Source organism: Apium graveolens, chromosome 10, assembly GCF_009905375.1.
Source record: "Apium graveolens cultivar Ventura chromosome 10, ASM990537v1, whole genome shotgun sequence".
NCBI classification, from domain to species: domain Eukaryota; kingdom Viridiplantae; phylum Streptophyta; class Magnoliopsida; order Apiales; family Apiaceae; genus Apium; species Apium graveolens.
Genome location: NC_133656.1, coordinates 233016877 through 233043442, shown reverse-complemented (window position 1 = coordinate 233043442; position 26566 = coordinate 233016877). Strand labels below are relative to the sequence as shown.

At 33.1% G+C, this 26566-nt stretch overlaps 2 protein-coding genes across 2 annotated transcripts; one reads left to right on the top strand and one right to left on the bottom strand.

Moving 5' to 3' along the window:
- Nucleotides 1-8973: 8973 nt before the first annotated feature.
- Nucleotides 8974-11582, top strand: LOC141692642 (F-box protein At5g51370-like). Its single transcript, XM_074497547.1, has 2 exons — nucleotides 8974-10255; nucleotides 10992-11582. The coding sequence occupies exons 1-2, from the start codon at nucleotides 9111-9113 to the stop codon at nucleotides 11254-11256; spliced, it is 1410 nt and encodes a 469-aa protein (XP_074353648.1). The 5' UTR covers nucleotides 8974-9110; the 3' UTR covers nucleotides 11257-11582.
- A 230-nt stretch (nucleotides 11583-11812) lies between these two features.
- LOC141693104 (NADPH-dependent aldo-keto reductase, chloroplastic) lies at nucleotides 11813-14679 on the bottom strand. Its single transcript, XM_074498113.1, has 4 exons — nucleotides 14258-14679; nucleotides 13970-14145; nucleotides 12825-13068; nucleotides 11813-12361 (listed from the first exon to the last, which is right to left on the bottom strand). Exons 1-4 carry the CDS (start codon nucleotides 14375-14377, stop codon nucleotides 11954-11956), a joined length of 948 nt encoding a protein of 315 aa, XP_074354214.1. The 5' UTR covers nucleotides 14378-14679; the 3' UTR covers nucleotides 11813-11953.
- Nucleotides 14680-26566: the final 11887 nt, after the last annotated feature.

Sequence of the window (26566 nt, the reverse complement as noted above, 5' to 3'; positions counted from 1 at the left end):
TGACGGATTGCAATCGCGTGTTAAAAATATTAAAGAAGAGTCGTGCGGCTGCCTATTTTTAAAAGTCAGCCAGTTTTGTGCAAAAAATTATAATTGAGGCCATCTTCGTGCAATTAAGTCTAAAACATACTCCCTCCGTCCTTTTGATTTCTTATCAAAAAGATTGGGTACGGAGTTTAAGAAATATGTATAAAATAGTGAAAAAAAGAAAGAAAAATGTGTGAAGTGGTGAGATCCATTTGATACTTAATGTATAAAATGGAGATAGTGGAATAAAAGTAGTGTGAAAATGGAAGAAAAGTGGGAAAATGGTGGGACCCATTGACTATTTTTGGTAAGTTTTGAAATGTACAAAAATGAATGGAACATCCCAAAAAGAAAATTATAAAGGAATCAAAGGGACGGAGGGAGTAAAAATTTGCTTCAATTTATCGGTCTATTTCAACTTTTAATATAATCTTATATTTCAAAAATCAACTCATCTTCACATATTTTTTATTTATATTACCAAGAACAACCCTATTTTATATAGTATAGTTAATTAATGTAATTAATTTTTAAAATTATTTTTTAATATATATAATTTGTTAAAAGTGAACATGTATTTTAAAAATGAGGGAGTACGATGTGATGAAATTAAAACTTTAAAACCAAATCAAAAAGTTAAAAAAAGGTAGCTGTCCATTAGCCAAACCGACCGAAACCGGCCGAGCCAAATCGAAAAAATTGAATTTTACGATTTACAAACGGTTTGGTTCAGTTGCATATTAACATTTGAAAAATTCAAATTTTTCGGTTTGATTTCGGTTCCTACCTTCAAACTGACCAAAAATAACTGAACCACACATTTAGATCAAAATATTAATATAAATATATTATTAATGTACAATTGTAATATATTATAATCTATAAAGTATGTGAAAACTCAAACATATAAAAGAACTAGTCTTAATATATTTTATTCTAATAAATTAATATTTATGTATGTGTTATATTTTTATAATTTTTATTTTTATTTAATAATAACATAAGATAGCCTGCAAACCACGTGAACCAAGATAAACCGCATTTAATCGACCGACTCTGGTTCAGGAGGCATAATCATAAATTCTCCTCTCATGGGGGATTCGAACATGTGACCAGGAGGATAATCATCCCCTCTTTTACCAATTGAGCCAACCCTTGCGGGTTATCTTCTTTTTACGAAAAAATGCCCAAAATACTCCACTTTTGGGCTTCAACCGCCCAAAATATCCATAAACAGGATGTACCGCCCGAAATGCCCATGAATTACACATTTTAAGGATGTGTATTCAGTTTTTTTAATTTAACAAAGAACGCACATGGTACATAAGTATTCAGTTTATATTTTTTTATCGGATACGCATTATTAAAATGCATATCTTATATAATAAAAAAAAAGCTTGTACGCATTTGTCACTTACTTATTCTTTTTTAAAATTTAAAAAACTAAATACGCATATCCCATATGCATGTTCCGTGGGCATTTCGGGCATTTGCTTAACATCCCACATTGATAACAGTAATATTTTGTTTAAGATCTTTATGGATTTAAGTCAACAGCTAATTTGTACCAAATCGCTAGTTTTCACAGACTAACCTGTGGTGGGTTGTTGTGTTGGATATGCATTCGATTATGTGGCCTTGGATGTTATAAGAGCTCTGCCTGGTCAGAAGTGCAAAGGCAGGCACTGTTAGGAGTTGTCCCACATCGTTTGTGAGAGGGGCAGATGACTAGAATATAAGATGTCTGATAACTCCGTTAGGAAGAGGCCTTTTGGGAATGACCCAAAAACAAATCCGTGCGGGATCGGTCCAAAGCGGAAAATATCATACTAATGTGAAGTTAGGCCTACTTAGCAAAGTCCAACAAGTGGTATCAGAGCGAGTTTATAAACGGTCCATGACAATCTCATATGGGCTCCAGAAGTGACCTAGGAAGAGGCAGATGGGCTTTCCCCATGATGGGCTCAAGTAAAAGGTAGACGGGCCTTCCAGTATGGGTCTAGGGGGAGCAGATAGTCAGATGGACTTCCAGTTTGGGTTGAGGCATTTGTTGGGCTTGCTAAGCAGGCCTGACTACACATTAGTATGATATTGTCCGCTTTGGGCCAAGCTCGCACGGATTTATTTCTGGGCACCTCCCAAAAGGCCTCATACAAATTAGAGGTAGGCCTGCTTAGCAAGCCCAACAAGTGGTATCTGAGCCAGGTTGTAACGGTCCAGAACAATCTCAGTTGGGCTTCCCGAATGGACCTAGGAGGAGGCACATGGGCTACCCAGTATGGGCTCAAGGAAAAGGCAGGTGGACCTTCCAGTATGGGCTTATGGGGAGTCAAAAAGCCAGAAGAATTCCAGTATGGGTCAAGGGGGAGCCAGATCACACTATCAGGAGGCATATTCGACAGGTGTCGAACCCGATGTGTGAAGGGGGAGATTGTTAGGGGCAGTTTGCTAAAGTATAAGCAGCCAGATAACTCCAATTAACATGATGCCTTTTGGGAGTGGCCCAAAACCAAATCCGTGCGGGCTTGGCCCAAAACGGACAATATCGTACTAATGTGGAGTTAGGTCTGCTTAGCAAGCCCAACAAGTGGTATCAGAGCTATGATTGAGACGGTCCATAACAATCACACGTGAGCTCCATAATGGACCTAGGAGGAGGCAGATGGGCTACCCAGTATGAGCTCAAGGAAAAAGGCATGCGAGCCTTCCAGTATGGGTCTAGGGCGAGTCAGAAGGATTCCGGTATGGGTCCAGGGGGAGCAGATTATACAATCAGGTGGCAGGTGTTGAGCCCGATGTGTGAAGGGGGAGATTGTTAGGAGTTGTCCCACATCGTTTGTGGGAGGGGCAGATTGCTAGAATATAAGCAACCAGTTAACTCCATTAGAATTAGGCCTTTTGAGATGTGCCCAAAACCAAATCTGTGCGGGATCGGCCCAAAGTGGACAATATCATACTAATATGGAGTTAGGCCTGCTTAGCATGCCCAACAGGCACTACCCGTGTTCCGTATGTGTGTGATCGACGGCGACGTCGATCCTATAAGAGGGGATGTTTGTAGCATCCCACATCGATAATAATAAGAGTGTTTGAGACTTTTATAGATACAGATCAACGGCTAATGTGTACTAAATCGCTAACTTTTTTGGACTGACCTGTGGTGGGTTGCTGGGTTCGATACACATTCGTTTGTGAGTTTGAATGTTATAATTTACCCCAAATGGTGGGTATTTTAGTTTTTTATCTTCTTACCTTTTTATTTCTCAAGGTCATAATTTTTATATGTTTTTTAATATGATTAAAAATAAAATATATATTTTTAATATGATAAAAACTTTCTATTTTTATTTTCAAGTTTAATTTAATTTATAATTTTATTTTATATATAAAAAATGGTTTAAACCAAGATTGAATCGTCTTAAACAAATTGATTTGATTTGATTTTTCGCATAACTCTTTGATTTCGGATTGGAATTTAGAGAAACCGATTATTTCTGTTTAATTCAGTTTGAGTTCTTTAAACCGCCAAAATTGAGTGATGCTCACCTCCGGTTGCCGTGTTGAATTTTGAGTAATCAAATTAATCAAAACTAAATTCATATGAGACTAGGTTTTATTATTAAATAGGATAATTATTTAATAATAGTGAAAAATACATTTGATTTGTAATAATATAAAGATAGATTTCAGTCTTTAACCGAAAATTGTCAATTTGACTAGTGAAATGTCAATAATTATAATTAGCGATGGAAGACCGAAAGAATAATTCTTAAAAGCGAGACAAAACTCTTAAAAATAAGAAGGTACGTAATATGATAGTCAATTTTAAGGAGCGCAAAGGACAGTTTGAATTGTAGCTGGTAATGAAAATTGAAAAGAAAAATGAAAATTACAAAATGAGAATAAATTGAAATAAACATGATGAATAATATGATATCGTACTTGGATCAGGGTATTTTATTACGGATCTAAAGATGTCGAAGGTTTTAACTTCTAATGTGGAAGTCATGAATGAACGGATACTGCATATTAAAATTACATATTTGATTTGTTTATAGTTTTTTTGCTTAATGCATAAGCATGCTAACCGCATAAATAGACGTGACAAGTTTTTTTTTTTTTTGCCAAAATAGACGTGACAAGTTAAGATGTGTAATTTTAATATGAATCGTCTGATTACTCGTACAACGACTGACATCTAAATTGTTACTTAAAACGTTCATAACAACCATATGTCAAAAATATGACATTTCTAAACTAAGTTCATAACAACCATATGTCAAAAATATGACATTTCTACACTTTCTTAAAATATATATATATAACATATTTGATATTACACAATCTATAGATCTCTAAATTACCCGTATTTTTAATATTTATATAAAATTTGTGGTTTGTGAGAATCGAACTCGAGTTATTTCATTCAACTATACAATCTCTTACTACTACAACATACTGTCACATGTGTTTTTTATCATACACATAATATGTAAGTGTGCTAAATGAATATTTTATTTAACTTTAAAGATACTTACTTGAATTCCGCAAAAAAAAAAGATAATTAGTTGAATATTTGTACAATTAATTTTAAAGAATTGAATTCCAGATATAAAATTAGGCATAGTACATAAATTGATTATTATTATATTTATTAATCATTATTCAGTTTGAAAATATATCTCATATATTTTTAACATATTTTTTATTATAAAAATTAATTAATATGTACATATAAATTTTTTTAAAAAAATATTGAAAATAGAATTGCTTATATATTAATCTATATTGGTATTACATATTTAGATAAGTTCGAATTATAATGAGTCAATGCATTTTAGAACTTGGTCCATTGTTCAAAAATACTCGAAATTTGACTACAAGACCCGGCCGAAAAACAGCGTCACATTCTATGTTTAGTAAATTTAAATTACAAGTTTGGCGAGAATATCTTATCAATAATGTGAATTTTTTTAATATTTTATGTTAATATAAATTAATGTGCTTGAGGTCTTTATAGGATCAAGTCAATTAATTATTTATATTAAAATTACTAATTTCACTGGTAACGCATTATTATTTTTGGGATTTGTCCCGATTTTAAGAATATTTGAATTTGAAATGAGATTTCACGAGATTTGTTAAAACTACGATGATATATTAAATCGATTTATTTTTCATTTTTCACTTTAAAAAAAACTAACTTTTTAAAAAGAATTCTTTTAAATCAGCAATATTCATTGATCATGTTAATATTGTACAAATATTTTGAATTATTCAAATAAAAGTTATATATATACTATATTGTAGCATTTGATTGAATGCATTTTATATTATTTAAGGAAAAAACATATATTGTTTAATAATTTGAAGGAATTAACGAGTTCAACTGATATTTATAAAACTTTGTCGAACTGAAATTTTTTAATTTTAGGAGAATAGTATACAATGTTATCAAATTATTATATGAAGAAATATTAGAGTCTTAATGAAAGAAACTTAAAAACGGTTTAAATAACGATATAATTACAATTTTTCTTTCTAATTCTTGGAAAAATCATGAATATCAATAAAAAGTCTTAAAAATATATAATTCATTTTTATGTTACAACCATGGTTGATACCCGGTTGCGTAAAAAATAGATATAGATTGTTTGTCGGTGATAATGTGAATACCATAAATGCATGTTATTTAAGTAATCAATTGTCTCACTAGATGTTAATAATGATTATACATGTACATAAATCAGATATTTAGCATATAAATAATTGAAATCATCATAATTTACTAAGAGATGTAACATAGAATAATTTATATGCTAACACACACATACATATAACTTAATCTTATTTTGTTAACAGTAGTATAAATAAAAAACTAACATTTTCCCATACATACGTTAAATTTCAAAAACTAATATTTTTCATTAAAATGAACTTTAATATTAACAATAATGTAAATTTTACATCATTGTATATTATGATTGCAAGTCATTCTGACTTCAGATGCATTTTTTATCTTTTTAAATTGAGTAAGTTAATTGTAAGTTAGTAGTGAACTCAGTAATAATATAGACCAGTACATTTAGTTTATTTAAATAAAATTCAAAATTTTTGGTCAACTCTGTATTCTACATATATGTTAATTTATAGCTTTTTATTCGTAAACATACTAACGGCATTCTACAAATTAAGTTTAATCGTTTCGTTTTAAACGTACACTTATGACTCATTTGATAAATCTGGATATTATTTTCTGAACGATTAAAATTTCTGAACAAATCAAATTTCTGAATGATTGATTTGAGTAATTTGATAAATCTAAATCAAAAATTATGAAGGATCATTTTTATAAAAAATTAATAATTAAATAATATCTAAATTTAGATATCTATTAATACTCCTAAATAAATCATTTATTCAGTATGTACAAATATTTCATTAATATCTAATAACCCTGTACAATATTAAAAATTAAAAATTATAAAATATTTAATAGTTGTAATTAAATTAATTATGATAAAATACTATTATTTTTGTTATATATGATATTAGAAATGTGATATTTAGATAAATATACATTTTTAAGTTTTTTGCAATCACAATTACATAATACAAGGAATGTTAACCTAAATTAAAAGAGAAGTTTATTAGATAAAAAAATAATTAATATAAAGAATATGTACAAACTTTTTGACAGGAGCACATATATATACTAGCACACACTCTATGAATAGTTGAGATAGAAAATTTTAGCCCAATCCTTCAGCTAATTTTTCAGTCATTCAGAAGTTAATATGGCTAAACATACAATCTGAAAAACACAAACTCACTCATTTTGTTCAAATTTACCCATTCACCTATTATCAAATGGGCAATTACTACCCTGTTTATATTCATTCATTAAATATAAAATAACGGGTAAGAAAAATATAATATAATAATAGTTGAGGGGATATTCACTCCTAAAAGTGAATAATAATTCGAAACTCCTAATGTTATAGAGGGGGATACGGGGCTTGTTGGAGAGAAATTTTATCTCCATTTTTTCAAAATTTGAGTCAAGAGCCTGTATAAGGATATTATTGGAGTTGCTTTAAAAATATTATAATTGCATGATACATAAAAAATTCTAAAAAATGACCCGTGCCTCGCACGGGTTATTATGCTAGTTATATATAATACAACAACATAGGGGTTTAATGAGCAATTTAATTAATATGACAATTATAACCCTACATTAATATCTATATAATATTAATTTCGCCTCGTCATTTATTTATTAAAAATTAAAAATTATTGTATAATTAATATTTACGTACATACATTAATACATGCATTAATACATATATGTATGCATACATACAATAAATAAATAAATAAATATATATATATATATATATAAATTAATACATGCTTACATACATACACACACATACATCCACACACATACACACATACATACACACATACACACATATATAGATACATACTCACATATTCTTATTTATCATCAATTTAACATCATCCTCCAACAAAGTGAAATAGCCAAATATTATATTAAATTATATAAAATAAAAAATAAAATAACTTATTTATGTACATATGTACGACTTATACTTCACTATCAATAATTATGTGACATATATCATATACTTTCACCGTCTCATAGGTTTTTAACATCGTGAGGGGGTTTGTTGAGCAAAATAATTTATATGACAATATACACTTACATTAATATATATGTAATATTTAATTCACCTCGTCATTCAATTACTAAAAATTATTGATTATAGTATAAATAATATGTGCATACGTATATACATACAATAATTGTGTGTGTGTATATATACATATTCATATATTTTTATTTGTCATCAATCTAAACCCGTCATCCAACATAATGAAATGACAAAATTTTATATTAAATTCAATGAAAAAAATAACATAAACTATTTATACAGATATGTACGATTTATACTTCACTATTAATCATTTTAGGACATATATCATATACTCTCACCATCACATAGGTTGTTAACATCATTGTTAGATATATCGATTAAAAAATGAATTATATTAAAAGAAAATTAAGAAAGCGAGAGTAAATATTTGAGCCATTATAAAGACAATATGTTATTTTAGGAAATATTAACAATCTGCTGGAACATCTCAAAATAGAAAGTTATTGAGACGGAGAGTATCATATTTCATTCAGTGAGTAAATTTACAGTACTGACGTCAATTGCCTATACAATATTACTCATCAATCACATTTTTAACATATAAACACATTAAATAATTAAAAATATAAATTAATAATTATTTTATATTTAGAGTGATTGATATACATCAAGCACACATAATCACTTGTATTTATTTTACTTTATAAACATTAACATATTACAAATATCATTTAACTATGAAGCGGCAAAAAATATATACTAACATAATTTATTATTTTTGGCGAATGCACAATTGCAAACATACATTAATCACACATGTTTATATGCATAAATCAATAAATTATTCATCTATTAGTTAACAACATAAATATATCGTGAACAATTATAGCGAAAACAATTTCAATTAACATAATCTAGGGTATCACGTGAATTACACGAGCTATAAAATTAATTAGTAATATAAATCTTAAAAAATGAGATTGAGGTTCAGATTAACCTTTTGGCCTTCAGAAATTAGTTGGTTAAAAGTGCAGACGAAAAAACCTCTTTCAAAATGGATATTCAATTCAAACATTTCAAAATGACAACTTTTGCACATTTCCCACCCAAGGAGCATCTCAGCAAGTTCAAAGAGGCCCCTCACAGTAGATGTCCGTTAGATTAAAGTGAAACCAATACTCCTTCCTTCCAGGCTTCTCAAAACCATTATCGTTCAACATTATCATACTCTCAGGATCAAGATTCAAGACAATTATATCTTTATTCATAAAAAAACTACTCAAAAACAAAATACACACACTAAAAAATATTGAGCTTCACAATCCTCAAAACACTGAAGCAAAAACATCAGCTTTTCTGGGCACCATTATCGATGCAAACTACACTTAACTCATCAAAATGTCCCAAAAATCAAGTCGTAGTCCTACATTAAACAAGCCCTTTAGCTGGTTCAAAAAAACCAAAACTTTAAACAACATTCTCTTCTCTATGAAACTTCAAAACCCCCAATTCAAAAGTAACAATCTTGATCAACCCAACATAAACAAAACCCAAAATCTTGATGACCCAAATCAACTAAATGATGAAATTCTCATTAAAATCCTCTCCAGAGTGCCAGAAGCTCATAAAAATCCAAACTATCTTGTTTCTAAACAGTGGCTCAATCTTCAAGGCCGTCTTGTAAGGTCAGTGAGAGTTCTTGATTGGGATTTTCTTGTTTCAGGTCGTTTGTTTTCTAGATTCCCAAATCTTGTTCATGTTGATTTGATTCATGGGTGTTTTAATTTTGATTCACCTCCAAAAATTTGTATTTTGTTGAATCTTGATTTTGGGTCTTTTCATGTTGATTTGGACTATTTGAATGATGGGTTGTGTGTATTATCTTCTGAGGAAGTAGATTTAGGGTTGAAAGTTTTGGCTAATGGGTATCCTAATTTGAGGAAATTAGCTGTTGTTAATGCTAGTGAAATTGGGTTGTTGAGTATTGGTGAAGAGTGTTTGATATTGCAAGAACTTGAATTGCATTTGTGTAATGATAGGGTTTTGTGTGGAATTGCGGTGTTTCGGAATTTGCAGATATTGAAGTTGGTTGGGAGTGTTGATGGGGTTTATGATGGTTTGGTTTCGGATGTTGGGTTGACTATTTTAGCTCAAGGGTGTAAGAGGTTAGTGAAGCTGGAGTTGAGAGGATGCGGGGGGAGTTATGATGGGATTAAGGCGATTGGACAGTGTTGTCAAATGCTTGAGGAGTTGAGTTTTAGTGATCATAGGATTGAAGATGGGTGGTTGTCGGCTCTTTCATATTGTGACAATTTGAAGACATTGAGGTTTGTGTCTTGTAAAAGTATTGATCGCTCTCCTGCGATTGATAGGGATATGGGTGTTTGTCCTGCGCTTGAAAGATTGCATATGGAGAAGTGCCAGTTAAGGCAGAAGCGAAGTGTCAGAGCTTTGTTCCTTCTATGTCGGTCAGCAAGGGAGTTGGTCTTTAATAATTGTTGGGGATTAACTGATGATATATTTGGCACAGGCAAAATATGCAGGTATTTACTTCCTTAATTTTCCATTATTGTCCATTGTTCAACGTTCTTGCCAGCTTTAAATTCAGATTGTGAGTATTAAACTTTGATTTATGTGATTATTGTCCGAGGCCTAGTACTGTTTAGGATAAGCAAAACAAGCCTATAAATTGTGGTCTTTGATTGAACTTTGAAAGCCTCCTAGCCGACTATTATAACCTACAACATAATATATAGCTGAATTATACTTTTGGCTGAGACATGTATAGTATAGATGTACACACAGTCACACACTGCTACACTTTTGTAATTAATTTATCAATGACTTGTCCAGTGCCCCTCATTACGAAAATTAATAGCAGTTAGTCCCCAAGAGAAACTGTTATGTTTCAAGGACTTGGTGTTGGCTTGAGGAACTTGTTTTTTCTGTTCACACAATGGCCCTTCACGCTGTTCAAGGATACTTTTTTGTCAAGCAAGATTCTTACTAAGCGGACTGAATTTAAGTTTAGTAGTTTTCATGTTTTCATATATAGAGTTATGCGGTGTTTGGATTTTGGTTACTAGGGACTAGGGAGCCAGTATTGAACCTCAATAGACAAATGAAACAGAGACTGTGATAATAAAATGTGATTTTAGACATTTGTCGACATGCATTGATCTTCCATAACTTTGGCGGGCTTCAATGTGTTTTAAACCTGATTACTCTATCATAATTTCATTAGAATGAATCTTTAAAGTTTCAAATCATTTCAAACAGGAGGGTTAACTCTCTGTCACTGGAAGGATGCTCAAGGCTAACTGTAGAAGGTTTGGCATCTGCGATTTTTTATTGGAATGACCTTGAGAGTCTCAGTGTGACATCATGTAGCAATATAAAAGACAGTGAAGTAACTCCCGAGCTTGCCACATTGTTTTCCGCTCTTAAAAAGTTCACATGGAAGGCTGATACCAGATCCCTTTTGTCAGCAAGTCTTGTTGGAACTGGCATGGGTAAAAGAGGCAAAATTTTTGGAAAAAAGTGAGATTGGAATTCGGAAGTTTAGTGCTTAGCATCCATGCTTTCACTTCTGCTGTACACTTGAAAGGCATTTTAATTGTAAATGTTGCTGTAATTGTTAGTGTTATAATTTCTTTAAGAATGTTTCCTCTACCTAGGTTAGAGCCTGTCTGTAAAATTGTATATGTAGTACTGTAATATTATTCCTCTTGTACGACCCGGGTACTTGAGACACTATTGCTCCATATTCGATGTTATGGTCTCCTTATGCAGCATTTCTTTGTGTACTGGATGCCTAGCACCACGTCTGAAATAGTTTATATTCTATGTAATACTAGTTTTGAGGGAACATTTAGCTCTTCAGCATACATCAATGTGTTCATGTGTTCCCTGCTATTGTGCTAGATTTTCATTAGTGCCTCAAAATAGTTTCTGAGTAACAGATATGACGATCTTGCTTTTCTTTTTTTCTTTTAGACGTGTGAATTCCAGGTAGCGTTTTGGACTGGCTGACTCTGGAACTTTTCCATTGATGTTTTGTTTACCTGAACCATATTTTAGATTTAAATAACTGTTGCTAATATTTTCTCATTGATAAAACTGAGACGAGTAGATTGATGAATCTGCCCCAAGATACTTAATACATACAATTTCTTTTGGTGCAAATCATGTCTGTGTATCCAATGTTGGACAGCACACAATTGTTTAGGTTCTACATATCATCAAATCTCATCATCCCACAAATCTTGAATGGATTTATAGGGACTGGTGGTTTGATTAACAAGAAAATCTCCTCTCATTATCTTCCTCTCCACCATCCTCTCGATGGCTAGCATATCATTGTCATCCAGCCGTAGATCAAGTGCTCCCATGTTTTCTTTCATTCTTTCATAGTTGAAGCTCTTTACAATTGCGCTAGTTCCCTTGGATAAACCCCATCTCAGAGCAACCTGTGCAGGAGTTGCCCTGTGCTTGATAGCAATAGATTTGATGATTGGATTGTTAACAACATCAGGTGATCCCCAGAAACTTCCTGGAGCACCAAGTGGGGAATATGCACTAACATGTATCCTGTTTTCCCCACATATCTGTCTCAACTTCCTTTGCCTCCACATTGGGTGCATTTCTACCTGGAACCAGATTTTAATAACCCTTATTAAACCATATCTCTAGACATTAAATTTAAAAAATACAGCACCAATACACACACGCCTACATATTAAAACAAAGAAACACAGAATAATTGAGGTCTGATCTTCTTGCTTAATTGTTCTTGAACCAATTATTACAAGTTGAATTTTCTAAAATTTGTTATTCACTCACTTGTAGACATAGTTAAACAGGGTAACATGGTATGTGTCTGTGTATGACTATATATTTTATATTTATTCGGTTAAACTATCACTTAAATATGCATGTTGTAAGTAGATGTATAATTTTTCGGTGTGCGTTTTCACATAAATAATACTCCGACACAAACCATATTCCCGATATAAGATATACTAGATATGTTTGGTTTATATATACATGTGTATGTCATGCATGGTACTAGGGAGTAAAACATTTATAACCAGGCAGGAGGGTTAAACATACCTGATTGACAGCAGGAGGAACAGAGGCAAACTGTAAAAGTTGTTGGATTTTTGTAGAAGAAAAATTACTGACACCAATAGCCCTACACAAGCCCATTTCCAAGCATCTCTCCATTCCAGCCCATGTACCTTCCAAGTCCAGTTCATCAAAATCTTGTTCATCAGGCACTGCAGAACAAGCCCAAGGTTTCAACTTAACAGGCCAATGCACCAAGTACATGTCCACATATTCCATTCCCAGCTTCCTGGATATACAAATTGTTAAAACCAGAAGTTAATTCCAATGAGCTGAAAGTAGCTGGTGTATTAAACTCCTCCCCCTCCCTCCCAGTTCTTATCGTTTCTAAGAGAGTGTTCGGCACGCAGTTTAAAAAAATTATAAAACTATATTTTATATTCATCTTAAATTGCGTGTCTAACACTCTCTTAAAAACGATAACAATTCGCTGGGACCGAGAGAGTATGATAAACAGGTTAAGCAATCAACATAGAAGTTTGGTACCGAATCACAATCTTTATTAACAGCAGTATATATAATTGACATAGATTTTTGATCCACTGTTCCACATGCAGAGTATCCAAAACTGATCCATATCTTAAGTCTGTCGCTACGTACGATTGTTATTTTGGCCGTACTACACCCTACACCAATTTCATTATGTGTAGCTTTACTGTGCCCGAATCAGGCTTACCATTAAATAATAAGATTATCGCTAAATAATGTAATCAACTTGATCCCTAGACAGATACTTGCAGATTACTATGGTCCTCACCAGACAAAAGATTGCCAGCAATTTTTTTTGTAGATTAGTGAGAAGATAAGCATAAGGCGTCACATTTTTCGGACTTTACTGATACACGGGATTTGTGCACTGTCTACGATTTTTATTGTGATTCGAAAGAAAATCATAAATGAATCATAGGATTTGAGTATGAAATATTTATGGAGAGTTCATGCTAAAGAAGTAATTCATGAAAATATTTAATTGTACTATACTAATACACGAGATTTGTGTACGACTTTTACTGTGATTCGGAAGAAAACCTTAGACGAATGTTGGATTTGTGTGTATACATGGAGAGGTCATTCAAAAGAAGAAATTCATGAATGGAGTGACATGGATGTAAAGTTAGTTAAGGACTTACATTAAAGTTTGTTTGAGAGCAGAAACAGGATCATGGTGATCACTTCCCCAAAGCTTAGAAGTGACAAAAATGTCTTCTCTTCCAATCACCCCACTCTCTATTGCTTCTCCTAAAGCATTTCCTACTGCTTCCTCCGAGCCATATATCTTTGCTGTATCAAAATGCCTATATCCCATCTGCATGCACACCCAGCCATTTCAATACCGATATACACTACAACAAATAAGGCCATTTACGACGTTCTGTGCATGAACTGTCAGCAGTGTGTGTTTGTGAGTGTAAAATTACCTGGAGAGCCGTCTGAATTGCTTGTTCAGTAGTCTGTCTATCATTTTCATAGGAATAAGTACCAAAACCAAGAATGGGTATGGTAATACCACAGTTCAATCTAATATTGTTACTTCTCATTCTCTCTGCAGTTGCTGTAAAAATGTACACACAAGAAGAGAAGGAGAGATATTGCAACAAAACAACTTTGAATTTAGTTTGGAATGAGTAGTAGTATTAGCCAGTACAACTATATATATATATACTCATGATCACATAGAAAAGGTCAACTAGTATAAATATTGATTTGCTGTTGTATAAATACAAACACCTCAGCACCAAGATTTGTATTAAAAATTAAGATTACAAAACCCTACGTAAGGAGTAAATGAAAGTTGCTAGAAAGTCACATTAATGAATAGTAATACTTAGTCCTTCACATATCAAGGTGTAGGTGATCTTCCATGTCTCTTGGGATTTTCTCAACAATTTCCATTTCAATATATATAGCTCTTAACGAAACTACCACATGTATGTGTTATCCCCTCCGCGTTATTTGATTTCTATGAAATTTTTCGCTTAACATTTTAAACCTTTTTAGCCCAATATTATAGATCCAATACTCCAATAATAAATATTGAGATCATAATTTTGATTCGTTGTTGAAGCAAATTCGTAACAACACGAATTTTGACCGGAGGGGGTTCGGTGAGTCACTGCACAGGCCCCATAAAAATAAAGGACTCATAATTTTTTAATATCATATATATATATATATGTATAAAGTGTTTTAGATATCTTTATTATAAAATATACATGAAAAAATTCTCTCTTTTTTTAAATGAGTTGTCGGGGCATTTTATTGACTGGAATATATTTTGATAGTTCATTTTATTTCTCGTAATATGTCTCTTATACGTTGATATCAAAATAAAAAATTGAGGGTTTAATTTCAAAAAAAATTGTACTAATCCCCGATTTTTTTGCCTGGCCGCTGATTTTGAGGCTTCTTGGTGTTATCGGTTATTTGATGGTAGTTGGTGAAAAAAATTGACTATTTACCTATAATTTATCAATGCAGACGAGATTGTGTGGGGAAAAATATCTTTAAGATCTTTGAAAAATATTTATGATTGATAGTTATGTGCCTACGTAATACTAATACTCCATCCGCCCGTTATACGTTTTCTATTTTGACTTCCAACATTATTCATGTTAAATGATTAACTATTAATTTACGTCTGATATATAAGATTAAATATAGTTATGAGTGAACTTATTGAATTCGTATTTATGAGTATTTTAACATAATAAAAATTTTATATTTAACACTAATTCGAAATTAAAAATATTAACAATTAAAAGTGTACATTGGTAAACGTGTACAATACAAATAAAAAACGTTTTTAGGGATGGAGGGAATAGGATTTAAGTTCTAAAAAAGCAATATATTTATCTGGGCTACATCAGTCTATGATGTCAGTAAAGGCTATTTGGTAAAAAATATTTATGATTGATAATTATGTGTCTACGACTCTACGTAATAGGAAATTAAACCTGACGAAATTCTTAAAAAGCAAAATAATTATCTGGGCTACATTTTTATATGACGTCAGTCAGGGGCTATTTGGTGAATACCGTTCATGAGAGGGTTTTAGAACATAACTGGTGTTTTGGAGATGTAATCTCTATTCGGTGCGTTAAAGCAATATTTGCAAAAAATATGAGAATAGTTTGCATTAGTAATGCATATCTTAATTGAATATATTAATATTCAACTTCTCCATTTTATTTAATAATCCATACCTTAATTGAGTGATCATTTCACTCGTGCAAAAATATGACTTGAGATATATTCTCACTGCCGAAATTTAACATTCGTAAACATGTTCGATTGTATGACATGAGTATGTAACATTAGTAATTTATACTTTAATTGAGTTTGGACTCATCTACTCGTTTAGTAATCCATACCTTAATTAAGTCATTTAACTCATGTAAAAATATAAACTTTAATTAAGTTTTTATTATCGAAACTCACCACCTTCTACTGATTAACTCCGATTCCGCTTGGTATGACACCGACTACACTTATAACAAAACAAACTAATTACATGCACTAACAAGGGAGCTAAAGCATTACTCCCTCCGTCCCTAAAAACGTTTCCTATTTGTGTTGGACACGTTTGTCAATGCACACTTTTGATTGTTAATATCTTTAAATTCGTATTAGTATTAAATATAAAAATTTCACTGTATTAAAGTACTGATAAATACGAATTCAACGAGATCACTCATGACTATGTTTAATATTATAAATTAGACGTAAATTAGTAGTCAATCGCTTACCGTGAACAGTACCGAAAGTCAAAAGAGGAAACGTTTAACGGGACGGAGGGAGTAATACTCCCTCTCCCTCTGTCCCTAAAAATGTTTCCTCTTTGTATTGGACACGTTTGCCAATATACACTTTTGATTGTTAATATCTTTAATATCATATTAGTATTAAATATAAAAATTTTATTGTATTAAAGTACTAATAAATACGAATCCAACAAAATCACTCATGATTATGTTTGATCTTATAGATTAGACGTAAATTAGTAGTCAATCGCTTAACACGAATAATAGCTAAAGTTAAAATGGGAAAATCAATATGGGACGGAGGGAGTAGCGTGTAGTAACAGGAGCTGGATTAGATTGGAAACAATGTGATCCGATTAAGAAAAACTATACTCAACGATGATATCGTTTTAACATAAAACATATATGTTTGACAAACAGAAAATGTCAATTAGTAGTTTTAATTACAATGTTGTGTTCATGTGTTACTACTTAATTACGGAAACACATAGTGGCTTACATGTGTGTTTAATTAAGGAAAATACAGTGCTTAATCAAGCTACCTGAATTTGTACATGCAAGCTTGACTATTTCAATTTCTTGGACGGCTTCTCAAGATTTTATTTCTGTAAAATAAAGTCTAAACAGCTGACTTGGCTTGATGTATTTAATTAGTTGAACCGTTCGCTGCTAACTAGTATATTAATTTATTAATTAAGTTGAAAAGAATAAAGTCAAACAGACTGCCAACACTAAACACAGGCTATTCCCTGATGTTTACAGATATATTTTGTATATGCGAGTATATTTTAAAATATATTCTCCGTCCAATCTCATTTTTTTACGTGTTTATTCGTATTTGATATATATTTTAAAATTATTACAATATATAATTACATAATTTCTATAAAAAAAATATTTTTATAAAAAATTAAAAAATTAAACTTTTATTTTTAAGGATTTTTAAAAAGAATATAGAAGCTTAAAAGCGTGTTAAGTCGTCCGCCAATATAAAGAATCTACATTGACTTTGTAGTATTTTTGTTACATTAATACACAAACAAGAACACATGCACACTTATGTATTGTGATTTGTGATTATAAATTAGACGAAATATAATACTCTTACGAGTCAATGACTTGCATTTAATTTGACAGGTTTCAGTTTATACAACACATATATAAACAAATTCAAAGCTAATATTATTCCTGATTACTGTATTTTTTTTATTTGAAAATCAGCAAACTGCCCTAAGTTGACCTCTCGATTGTACATTTGATTGGCGACATTTTGATTAACAATCTGATTTTGATCTTTCACAATCCTTAGGTCGTCCAACACAACATCAACAACATCAAAATCGGATATGTTAACATTTTATTCTCATTCTCACAAAACAGTATCCGAGACATAAACAAAATTTATTGGGGCTAATTTTAACAAAATATCCGATTTTAAAATTCTGGCAGGTACTAAGCATCAGCCTGAAAAAAAATACGGCATAAGTCAAACGCCCAGTACGGATTTGGAATACAATTTATAAAACAAGAGATCATAAATAAATAATCAGCAGTTTATAATTAAACAACAATTTTAAAAATAAGTAAGGCTGAAACAACGAGGGCTAGGATATTTCATACCGAGATCAGAACAGATACAAATATACACATCATAAAGTACCTAATGTGTGCAACAGAATGTATAACGTGTACGACATATACAACGTCACCATAAATCAAATCACAAATCAAACTCTGGGTGCACCCACGTATCCTCAACAAATATCAAATGGCCAAAAGCTCCTCCCAAGAGCTAACATAAGGATACACCATGACCAATCACACTGTCATGGAAGTGTCATGTCAGTGGTGCCGCAATGACATGGCTGTAGTACCTTTACAGCTGGTTAACTCGGTATATCCTAAATCACACTAAGGGTCCAAATGAAAAATGATATTTCTCTCAAAACTTAAAAATCACCTAAGAAAAATAATTCAGATTTCCAAAGTAAAGGGTATCATAAATAATTTTTGAAAACCACATAAACAAATATCTAAAATTTTTAAAATCAATTTTTAAAACAATTTTCAGAAGTTAATACGATCAAAACAAATATTAACGGAATGAACAGAAAGTAGAAACGAACGAATCAAATAAATATAAGGAACAAAAGGAGTAGCGTTGAATAAAAAGGGGATATAATCCGTAACTAAATTTGCTAACGATATCCTCAACTTATCCGCTAATTTGTGGGCTCTTAATCTAAATCACAAAATATAGTTTAGTTAATGTGCATTCTTACTACATTCAATAATTAAACTCATCCCTGCTACCAAAATATTAATTATCTCTAACTTAGTTAACACTGGCCTGAAACACTCACCTGTACAAATTGCATCGAAGCTCCTGACTTTCTGACTTTCTTTTATAACTACCTTAACTTTAATATTAAAACCAATATTACTGTTTCCAATAGATTTAATAATTAAGTAGAGTTCATTCACTTCAAAATATATAATACATTATTTTGGACTATACATTATTTAAGATATACGTGAATTTAAATAAATAAATAAATAATAATAATAATAATAAATAATTTGATTTAAATTAGAATTAGAATTATAAAAGATTTTGTAACCGAGTAAGTAGTAATTAGATTAAAAAAAGGGGAGTAGTAATAAAACCTATATATAGTTGACATAACCCTTAATTAAACAAATTTACGTTTTATTAATACCCTAAAACGAAGTGGAGAGAGATAGAGTCGGAGAACCGAAAAGGAAAAGAAGCAGAGCAAAATAAAGGGGTTAATTCGCTTTTAGCTTTCAAGCTCTTAAAAGATGAGGTAACCATATTCATAAATTAGTTCAATTATTGTCAATAAAATCTCAAGCTATTACTTGTCATCAATTATGTGATTTTTTTTTGTACCCAAATAGAGATTCCAAGACTATAATATTATTTTCCATGCTAGTTGGTCTCCTGATTAGTTAAACTTTAATTTCTACATGTATATATTAAAAGAGATGAGATCTTAATTCTTAATATTTAAATAAATTAGGCATGACATGTTAATATTTAATTAACCAAATTTGTGGCGGGAGTTATTTATGTATAGTCCAAAATAATGTATTATATATTTTGAAGTGAATGAACTATACTTAATTATTAAGTCTGTTAGAAACAGTAATATTGGTTTTAATATTAAAGTTAAAGTAGTTATAAAAGAAATGATGTGTGTATTTGTATCTGTTCTGATCTCGGTATGAAATATCATAGCCCTCGTTGTTTCAGCCTTACTTATTTTTAAAATTGTTGTTTAATTATAAACTGCTGATTATTTATTTCTGATCTCTTGTTTTATAAATTGTATTCCAAATCTGTATTGGGTGTTTGACTCATGCCGTATTCTTTTTCTGGCAGGTGTTTAGGGGGATCTGGGACTGTGTGAATGGAGAGCTCCCTTTATTTCGTTCTTAGGATTTCAGACTTCTATCATTATTTAGACTTAATTACTTATTAGAGATTTCAGCATTTATATATTTGGTTTAGACATTTTGGAGATTTAATATTATGATGGAGATTTTAGACTGTTTAATTATTGTTAGAAATATATTAGTGCTCTGTTTGCAGGTTTATGGATTTTAAGTAATATATCCCTTCTATTTTAAGAAGGGGGTGTTACAGAGATGGCATCAGAGCTAGGTTCTTTCTTGTAGAAAACCTACTTAGGTTGACCTGTGAGTTTGGGTAGACGATAGGATGGGTGTTCTATTTAATTTTGTTTCATTCTGCTCCTTATCATTTAATTCTGCTTCATCATTCTAAAATATGTTTATAACTGCTTCATCATATTTATTCTCGTAATCTTCATTCGTTCGTTATCTTATATTGTAGATGCCTCCTAGACGTGATCCTTTCATATTGACCCCGCTCAGCTTACTGAGATGATAGGGCAAGCAGTGGCTCAGGCTGTACAGCAGGCTTTGACAAACCAAGGAAATCAGAATGGCGAGGAAAATCAGAATGGACAAGGAAATCAGAATGGCGATGGAAAGCAGAATGGACAAGGAAATCAGAATGGCAATGAGAATCATAATCAGAATGGTCAGGGCCATCAGCTGGAGCCGTTTGTATGGTCGGAGAGGTTTGTGAAGCAGAAACCAGACTCTTTTAGTGTAGCACCGACTCCTATTGATGCTGAAAATTGGATTGTTCATCTCGAAAAGATTTTTGATGCACTAGGTTGTGATGAGATTCAGAAGGTCAGGTTAGCTGTGTATAAGTTGGAGGGTGATGCTCAGAGATGGTAGAGAGGAGTGAAAGCTACTAGAGGGGAGCAGTATGTAGAGGCTTTAGAATGGCAGGGATTCAAGGAGGTATTCTATGAGCGGTACTTCTCTAATGCTGATAGGGAGGCGTATTTGAGGGAGTTTCATTCGATCACGCAGCACCATGATGAGAGCATTACTGATTATATGGCGAGATTTATAAGGTTGACTGGATTTGTTGGGACAGTTGCAGGGACTGCTGCGCAGCAGGCAGATAAATTTAAATGGGGGTTGAAGTCTTATCTGAGGGGTTCCATAATTTCTTTTAAATTTGATAATGTGGCAGAGGCGGCTGATGCAGCAAAGGATGTTGAGAAGGAGCGCATAGATTTCAGGACTTCCAGGTCTAACGGTGGTAGTAAGATGACCAGGGATGATCAGGGTTTTGCACAGGTTAGACAGTGGTATGGAGGTCAGAATGGTCAGCAGGGACAGTGGTGCAGACAGAATCAGAATAGGGGTGGTCAGTCATTCCACGGCCGGAATCAGTATGTAGGTCAGAATCAGAATCAACAGTTTCAGCGACAGAAGCAGCCTAGGCAGTGGCAGAATCGTCAATAGGGGCAGAACCGTTACTCAGTGTATGGGGGAAACCCCAATATGATTCTAGTGGCTCCTTGTGCTACATGTGGTGGACATCATCCAGGTAGAGCTTGTTACAGACAGACTGGGGCTTGTTTCTTGAGTGGTAGCATGTCCCATAGGGCCAAAGGATTGCACAGTGTCACGCAACCCTGGTGGAGGAGGAGCTGGCGGTGGTAGTGGCAGTGGAAGTCAGCAGAATCCTACAGCCAGAGTGTTTGCATTGACTGCAAATCAAGCAGCAGCTAATTCAGGTACCGTTTCAGGAACACTTCTTATTGGTAGACGTGATACTTATGTGTTATTTGATACTGGTTCGACCCATTCTGTTGTGTCTTTATCGTTTGTTCGTCATCTAGGCGTTGCACCTTCATTATTATATCCTCATATGTCTATTTCTACCCCGATGGGGAATTCTGTTGTTATTTCTGATGTTTATCGAGAGTGTCCGATAGCTGTTGGAGATAGAAGTTGTAAGGTTAACTTGCTTCTCATGGAGATGCATGACTTTGCCATTATTTTGGGCATGAATTGGTTGAGTGAACATCGTGCCACAATTGATTGTCAAGGAAAAAGGGTGATCTTTGGGGATGCAGATAAACCAGAATTTGTATACCAAGGGTCTCAGACGAAGGGGGATGTTAAGTTATTTTTTGCTCTAAAGGCGAGTAAATTATTGTCTAAGGGTTGTGATGGCTACCTTGCTTTTGTGAAGGATACATTGAAGGATGAACCTCACATCGAGGATTATCCAGTTGTTAGGGAGTATGAAGATGTGTTCCCTGATGAGCTACCAGGTTTGCCACCACATAGAGAGGTGGAGTTTATTATTGAACTTGTTCCAGGTGCCGAGCCTATTTCTAAGGCGCCTTATCGAATGACATCACTTGAGTTGCAAGAATTGAAGGAGCAGTTGCAAGAGTTGTTGGATAGAGGATTTATTAGACCAAGTGTGTCTCCTTGTGGCGCTCATGTGTTGTTTGTGAAGAAGAAGGATAGTTCCATGAGGTTGTGCATTGACTACAGGGAGTTGAATAAGGTGACTGTCAGAAACAGGTATCCTTTGCCACGCATTAATGACTTGTTTGATCAGTTACAAGGGGCGAAGTACTTCTCGAAGATAGATTTGAGATCTGGTTACCATCAGTTACGAGTTAGGGATGAAGATATTCCGAAGACTACATTTCGCACTCGTTATGGTCATTATGAGTTTCTCGTGATGTCCTTTGGGTTGACGAATGCACCAGCGGTATTTATGGATTTGATGAATCGGGTCTTTCATGATTATCTGGATAAATTCGTGGTGGTCTTCATCGATGATATCTTGATATACTCTAGGAGCAGAGAGGAGCATTTACGTACTGTACTTGAAATTTTGAGGGAGAAGAAATTGTTTGCGAAATTTTCCAAGTGTGAATTCTGGTTGGAGGAAGTGGCGTTCTTGGGGCATATTGTGTCTGGTAGGGGCATTGAGTTGGATCCTGCGAAAGTCGAGGCTATTACTAATTGGCCCAGACCTAGCAATGTGACAGAGGTAAGGAGTTTCTTGGGTTTGGCAGGTTACAGGCGTTTTGTGAAGGTTTCTCTTCCATAGCTTTGCCATTGACTCAGCTAATGAGGAAGGGAATTAAGTTCGAGTGGAATGATGATCGTGAGAAGAGCTTTCAAGAGTTAAAGAAGAGGTTGGTGTCAGCTTCAATACTTATGTTGCCATCAGGGAGTGGAGGTTTTCAGGTGTATAGTGATGCTTCTAAGAGAGGATTGAGGTGTGTTCTTATGCAACATGCGAAAGTGATTTCTTACGCTTCTAGGCAACTTAAACCTTATGAGGTGAACTATCATACCCATGACTTGGAGTTAGCGGCTGTGGTATTTGCTTTGAAGATCTGAAGACACTATCTTTATGGAGAGACTTGTGACATCTTTACTGATCACAAGATTCTCAAATACATCTTTACTCAGAAGGAGCTTAACATGAGGCAGCGGAGGTGGCTTGAACTTCTTAAGGATTATGATGCAAATATTCAGTACCATCCTGGGAAGGCGAATGTAGTGGCAGACGCTCTTAGTAGGAAGAACTTGGGGAGTATTGCATCTCTCATTACTCAGCCGCACCTTATTTCAGATTTGGAGCGCTTGGGTGTTGAGTTGTATGTTAGAGGATCAAGTGGTAGCATTGCAAATTTTAAAGTAAAACCGAATCTTGTTTCAAGGGTTAAGGAAGCTCAGAAGGATGATACAGGTTTGAAAGCTATTAGATCTGAGCTGGCAGGTGGCAAGCAAAAACACTTTCGTGTTGATGATGAGGGCGTGATATGGTTGGGTGGAAAATTGTGCGTGCCCGCAGACCCGACGATTCGTGAGGAAATTTTGAAGGAGGCTCAGAGTTCTTCATTTTCTGTTCATCCATGTTCCACCAAGATATATGGAGATTTGAAGAAACACTTCTGGTGGAGTGGAATGAAGGGAGATATGGCAGAATTTGTGGGAAAATGTCTTACATGCCAACAAGTGAAGATAGACCATCAGAGGCCTAGTGGATTGTTGCAGCAGCTAGATATTCCAGTTTGGAAGTGGGAAAACATTACTATGGATTTTGTGACTCATTTGCCGAGGAGTTTCAAGAAGAACGATGTCATATGGGTGGTGGTTGATAGACTTACTAAGTCCGCTCACTTCTTGCCTATTAGAGAGACTACTCCTATTCATGAGTTGGCAGAGATTTTTCAGCGAGATATTGTTAGACTTCATGGTGTGCATGTGTCGATAGTTTCTGACATAGATACGAGGTTTACATCGCGTTTTTGGAAGGGATTCCAGCAAGCTTGGGGTACGAGGCTTAATTTCAGTACAGCTTATCATCCGCAGACCGATGGACAGTCAGAGAGGACGATTCAGACATTGGAGGATATGTTGAGGGCTTGCGCGTTAGAGTGGACAGGTGATTGGGATAAATATTTGTATCTTGTTGAGTTTGCGTACAATAATAGTTGGCACGCGAGTATTGGTATGCCACCATTTGAGGCTTTGTATGGTAGGAGATGTAGGGCACCATCTTGTTGGGATGAGGTTGGTGAGAGAGTAATTGAAGGGCCAGAGTTGGTTAGAATCACCAATGAGAAGGTAGATAAAGTTAAAGAAAGTTTGAAGGAGGCTCGATCGCGTCAAAAGAGTTATGTGGATCAACATCGGAAGTTTGGTGGATTTGAACCAGGTGATCATGTGTTCTTAAAGGTGTCACCTTGTAAGGGTGTGAAGCGTTTTGGTATGAAGGGAAAGCTTAGTCCGAGATATGTTGGACCTTTTGATGTTATGGAGAAAGTGGGGGAAGTATCTTATAGAGTTGCGTTGCCGCCACAACTATCTCATGTGCATAATGTGTTTCACGTGTTTGTTTTAAGGGGTTATAAATATCATCCATTACACGTAGTTCAGTATTCATCGCATAAGATTAGAGAAGATCTTTCTTGTGGGGAAAAAACTGAAGCTATCTTTAGCTCGAGAGGAGCGAGTTTTGAGGAAGAACACCATTCTGTTTGTGAAGGTTTTGTGGAAAAATCATTCCGAGAGAGAGGCTACTTGGGAATTAGAAGAATCTATTCGTGAAAAATATCCGCATTTATTTGATTCAGGTACGACTATTTAGTTTCGTTCGATTCCGGGGACGGAATCCTTTTTAAGGGGGTATATATGTGATATACGTGAATTTAATAAATAATAATAATAATAATAATAATAATAATAAAGAATTTGATTTAAATTAGAATTAGAATTATAAAAGATTTTGTAACCGAGTAAGTAGTAATTAGATTAAAAAAAGGGAGTAGTTATAAAACCTATATATAGTTGACATAACCCTTAATTAAACAAATTTACGTTTTAATAATACCCTAAAACGAAGCGGAGAGAGATAGAGTCGGAGAACCGAAAAGGAAAAGAAGCAGAGCAAAATAAAGGCGTTAATTCACTTTTAGCTTTCAAGCTCTTAAAAGATCAGGTAACCATATTCATAAATTAGTTCAATTATTGCCAATAAAATCTCAAGCTATTACTTGTCATTAATTATGTGATTCTTTTTTGTACCCAAATAGAGATTCCAAGACTATAATATTATTTTCCATGCTAGTTGGTCTCCCGATTAGTTAAACTTTAATTTCTACATGTAGCTTCATATATTAAAAGAGATGAGATCTTAATTCTTAATATTTAAATAAATTAGGCATGACATGTTAATATTTAATTAACCAAATTTGTGGCAGGAGTTGTTTATGTATAGTCCATAATAATGTATTATAGATATTGAAGTGAATGAACTCTACTTAATTAGTAAGTCTATTAAAAAAGTAATATTGGTTTTAATATTAAAGTTAAGGTAGTTATAAAAGAAATGATGTGTGTATTTGTATTTGTTCTGATCTCGGTATGAAATATTCTAGCCCTCGTTGTTTCAGCCTTACTTATTTTTAAAATTGTTGTTTAATTATAAACTGCTGATTATTTATTTCTGATATCTTGTTTTATAAATTGTATTCCAAATCCGTATTGGGCGTTTGGCTCATGCCGTATTCTTTTTCTGGCAAGTGCTTATGGGGATCTGGGACTGTGTGAATGGAGAGCTCCCTTTATTTCGTTCTTAGGATTTCAGACTTCTATCATTATTTAGACTTAATTACTTATTAGAGATTTCAGCATTTATATATTTGATTTAAACATTTTGAAGATTTAATATTATGATGGAGATTTTATACTGTTTAATTATTATTAAAAATATATTAGTGCTCTATTTGCAGGTTTATAGATTTTAAGTAATGTTTCCCTTCTATTTTAAGAAGGGGGTGTTACATATATACTCTATCTTTACTTTTTATAAGATATTAATGGGTCAACTTTCGATTAGAAGTTATTCCTTATATCACAAAATACAAGTTATATCATAAAATACAAGTTGATTTGAATTTTTACACGTATTTTTAAAGTGTTCAAAAGTCATAATTTTGAGTATTTTTTTTTTAAAAAAAAATATTGAATTAAAATTTATATACTTTTATTTAGAAAAAAAATGAAAAATGA

Excerpts from the sequence above, each read along its gene's own strand:
- LOC141692642 (XM_074497547.1), top strand. The coding sequence starts at position 9,111 with ATGTCCCAAAAATCAAGTCGTAGTCCTACATTAAACAAGCCCTTTAGC. Across the intron at positions 10,256-10,991 it reads GGCACAGGCAAAATATGCAG|GAGGGTTAACTCTCTGTCAC; the intron begins GTATTTACTTCC and ends CATTTCAAACAG.
- LOC141693104 (XM_074498113.1), bottom strand. The coding sequence starts at position 14,377 with ATGAGAAGTAACAATATTAGATTGAACTGTGGTATTACCATACCCATT. Across the intron at positions 14,146-14,257 it reads CAATTCAGACGGCTCTCCAG|ATGGGATATAGGCATTTTGA; the intron begins GTAATTTTACAC and ends GTGTGCATGCAG. Across the intron at positions 13,069-13,969 it reads GCTCTCAAACAAACTTTAAT|GAAGCTGGGAATGGAATATG; the intron begins GTAAGTCCTTAA and ends TTGTATATCCAG.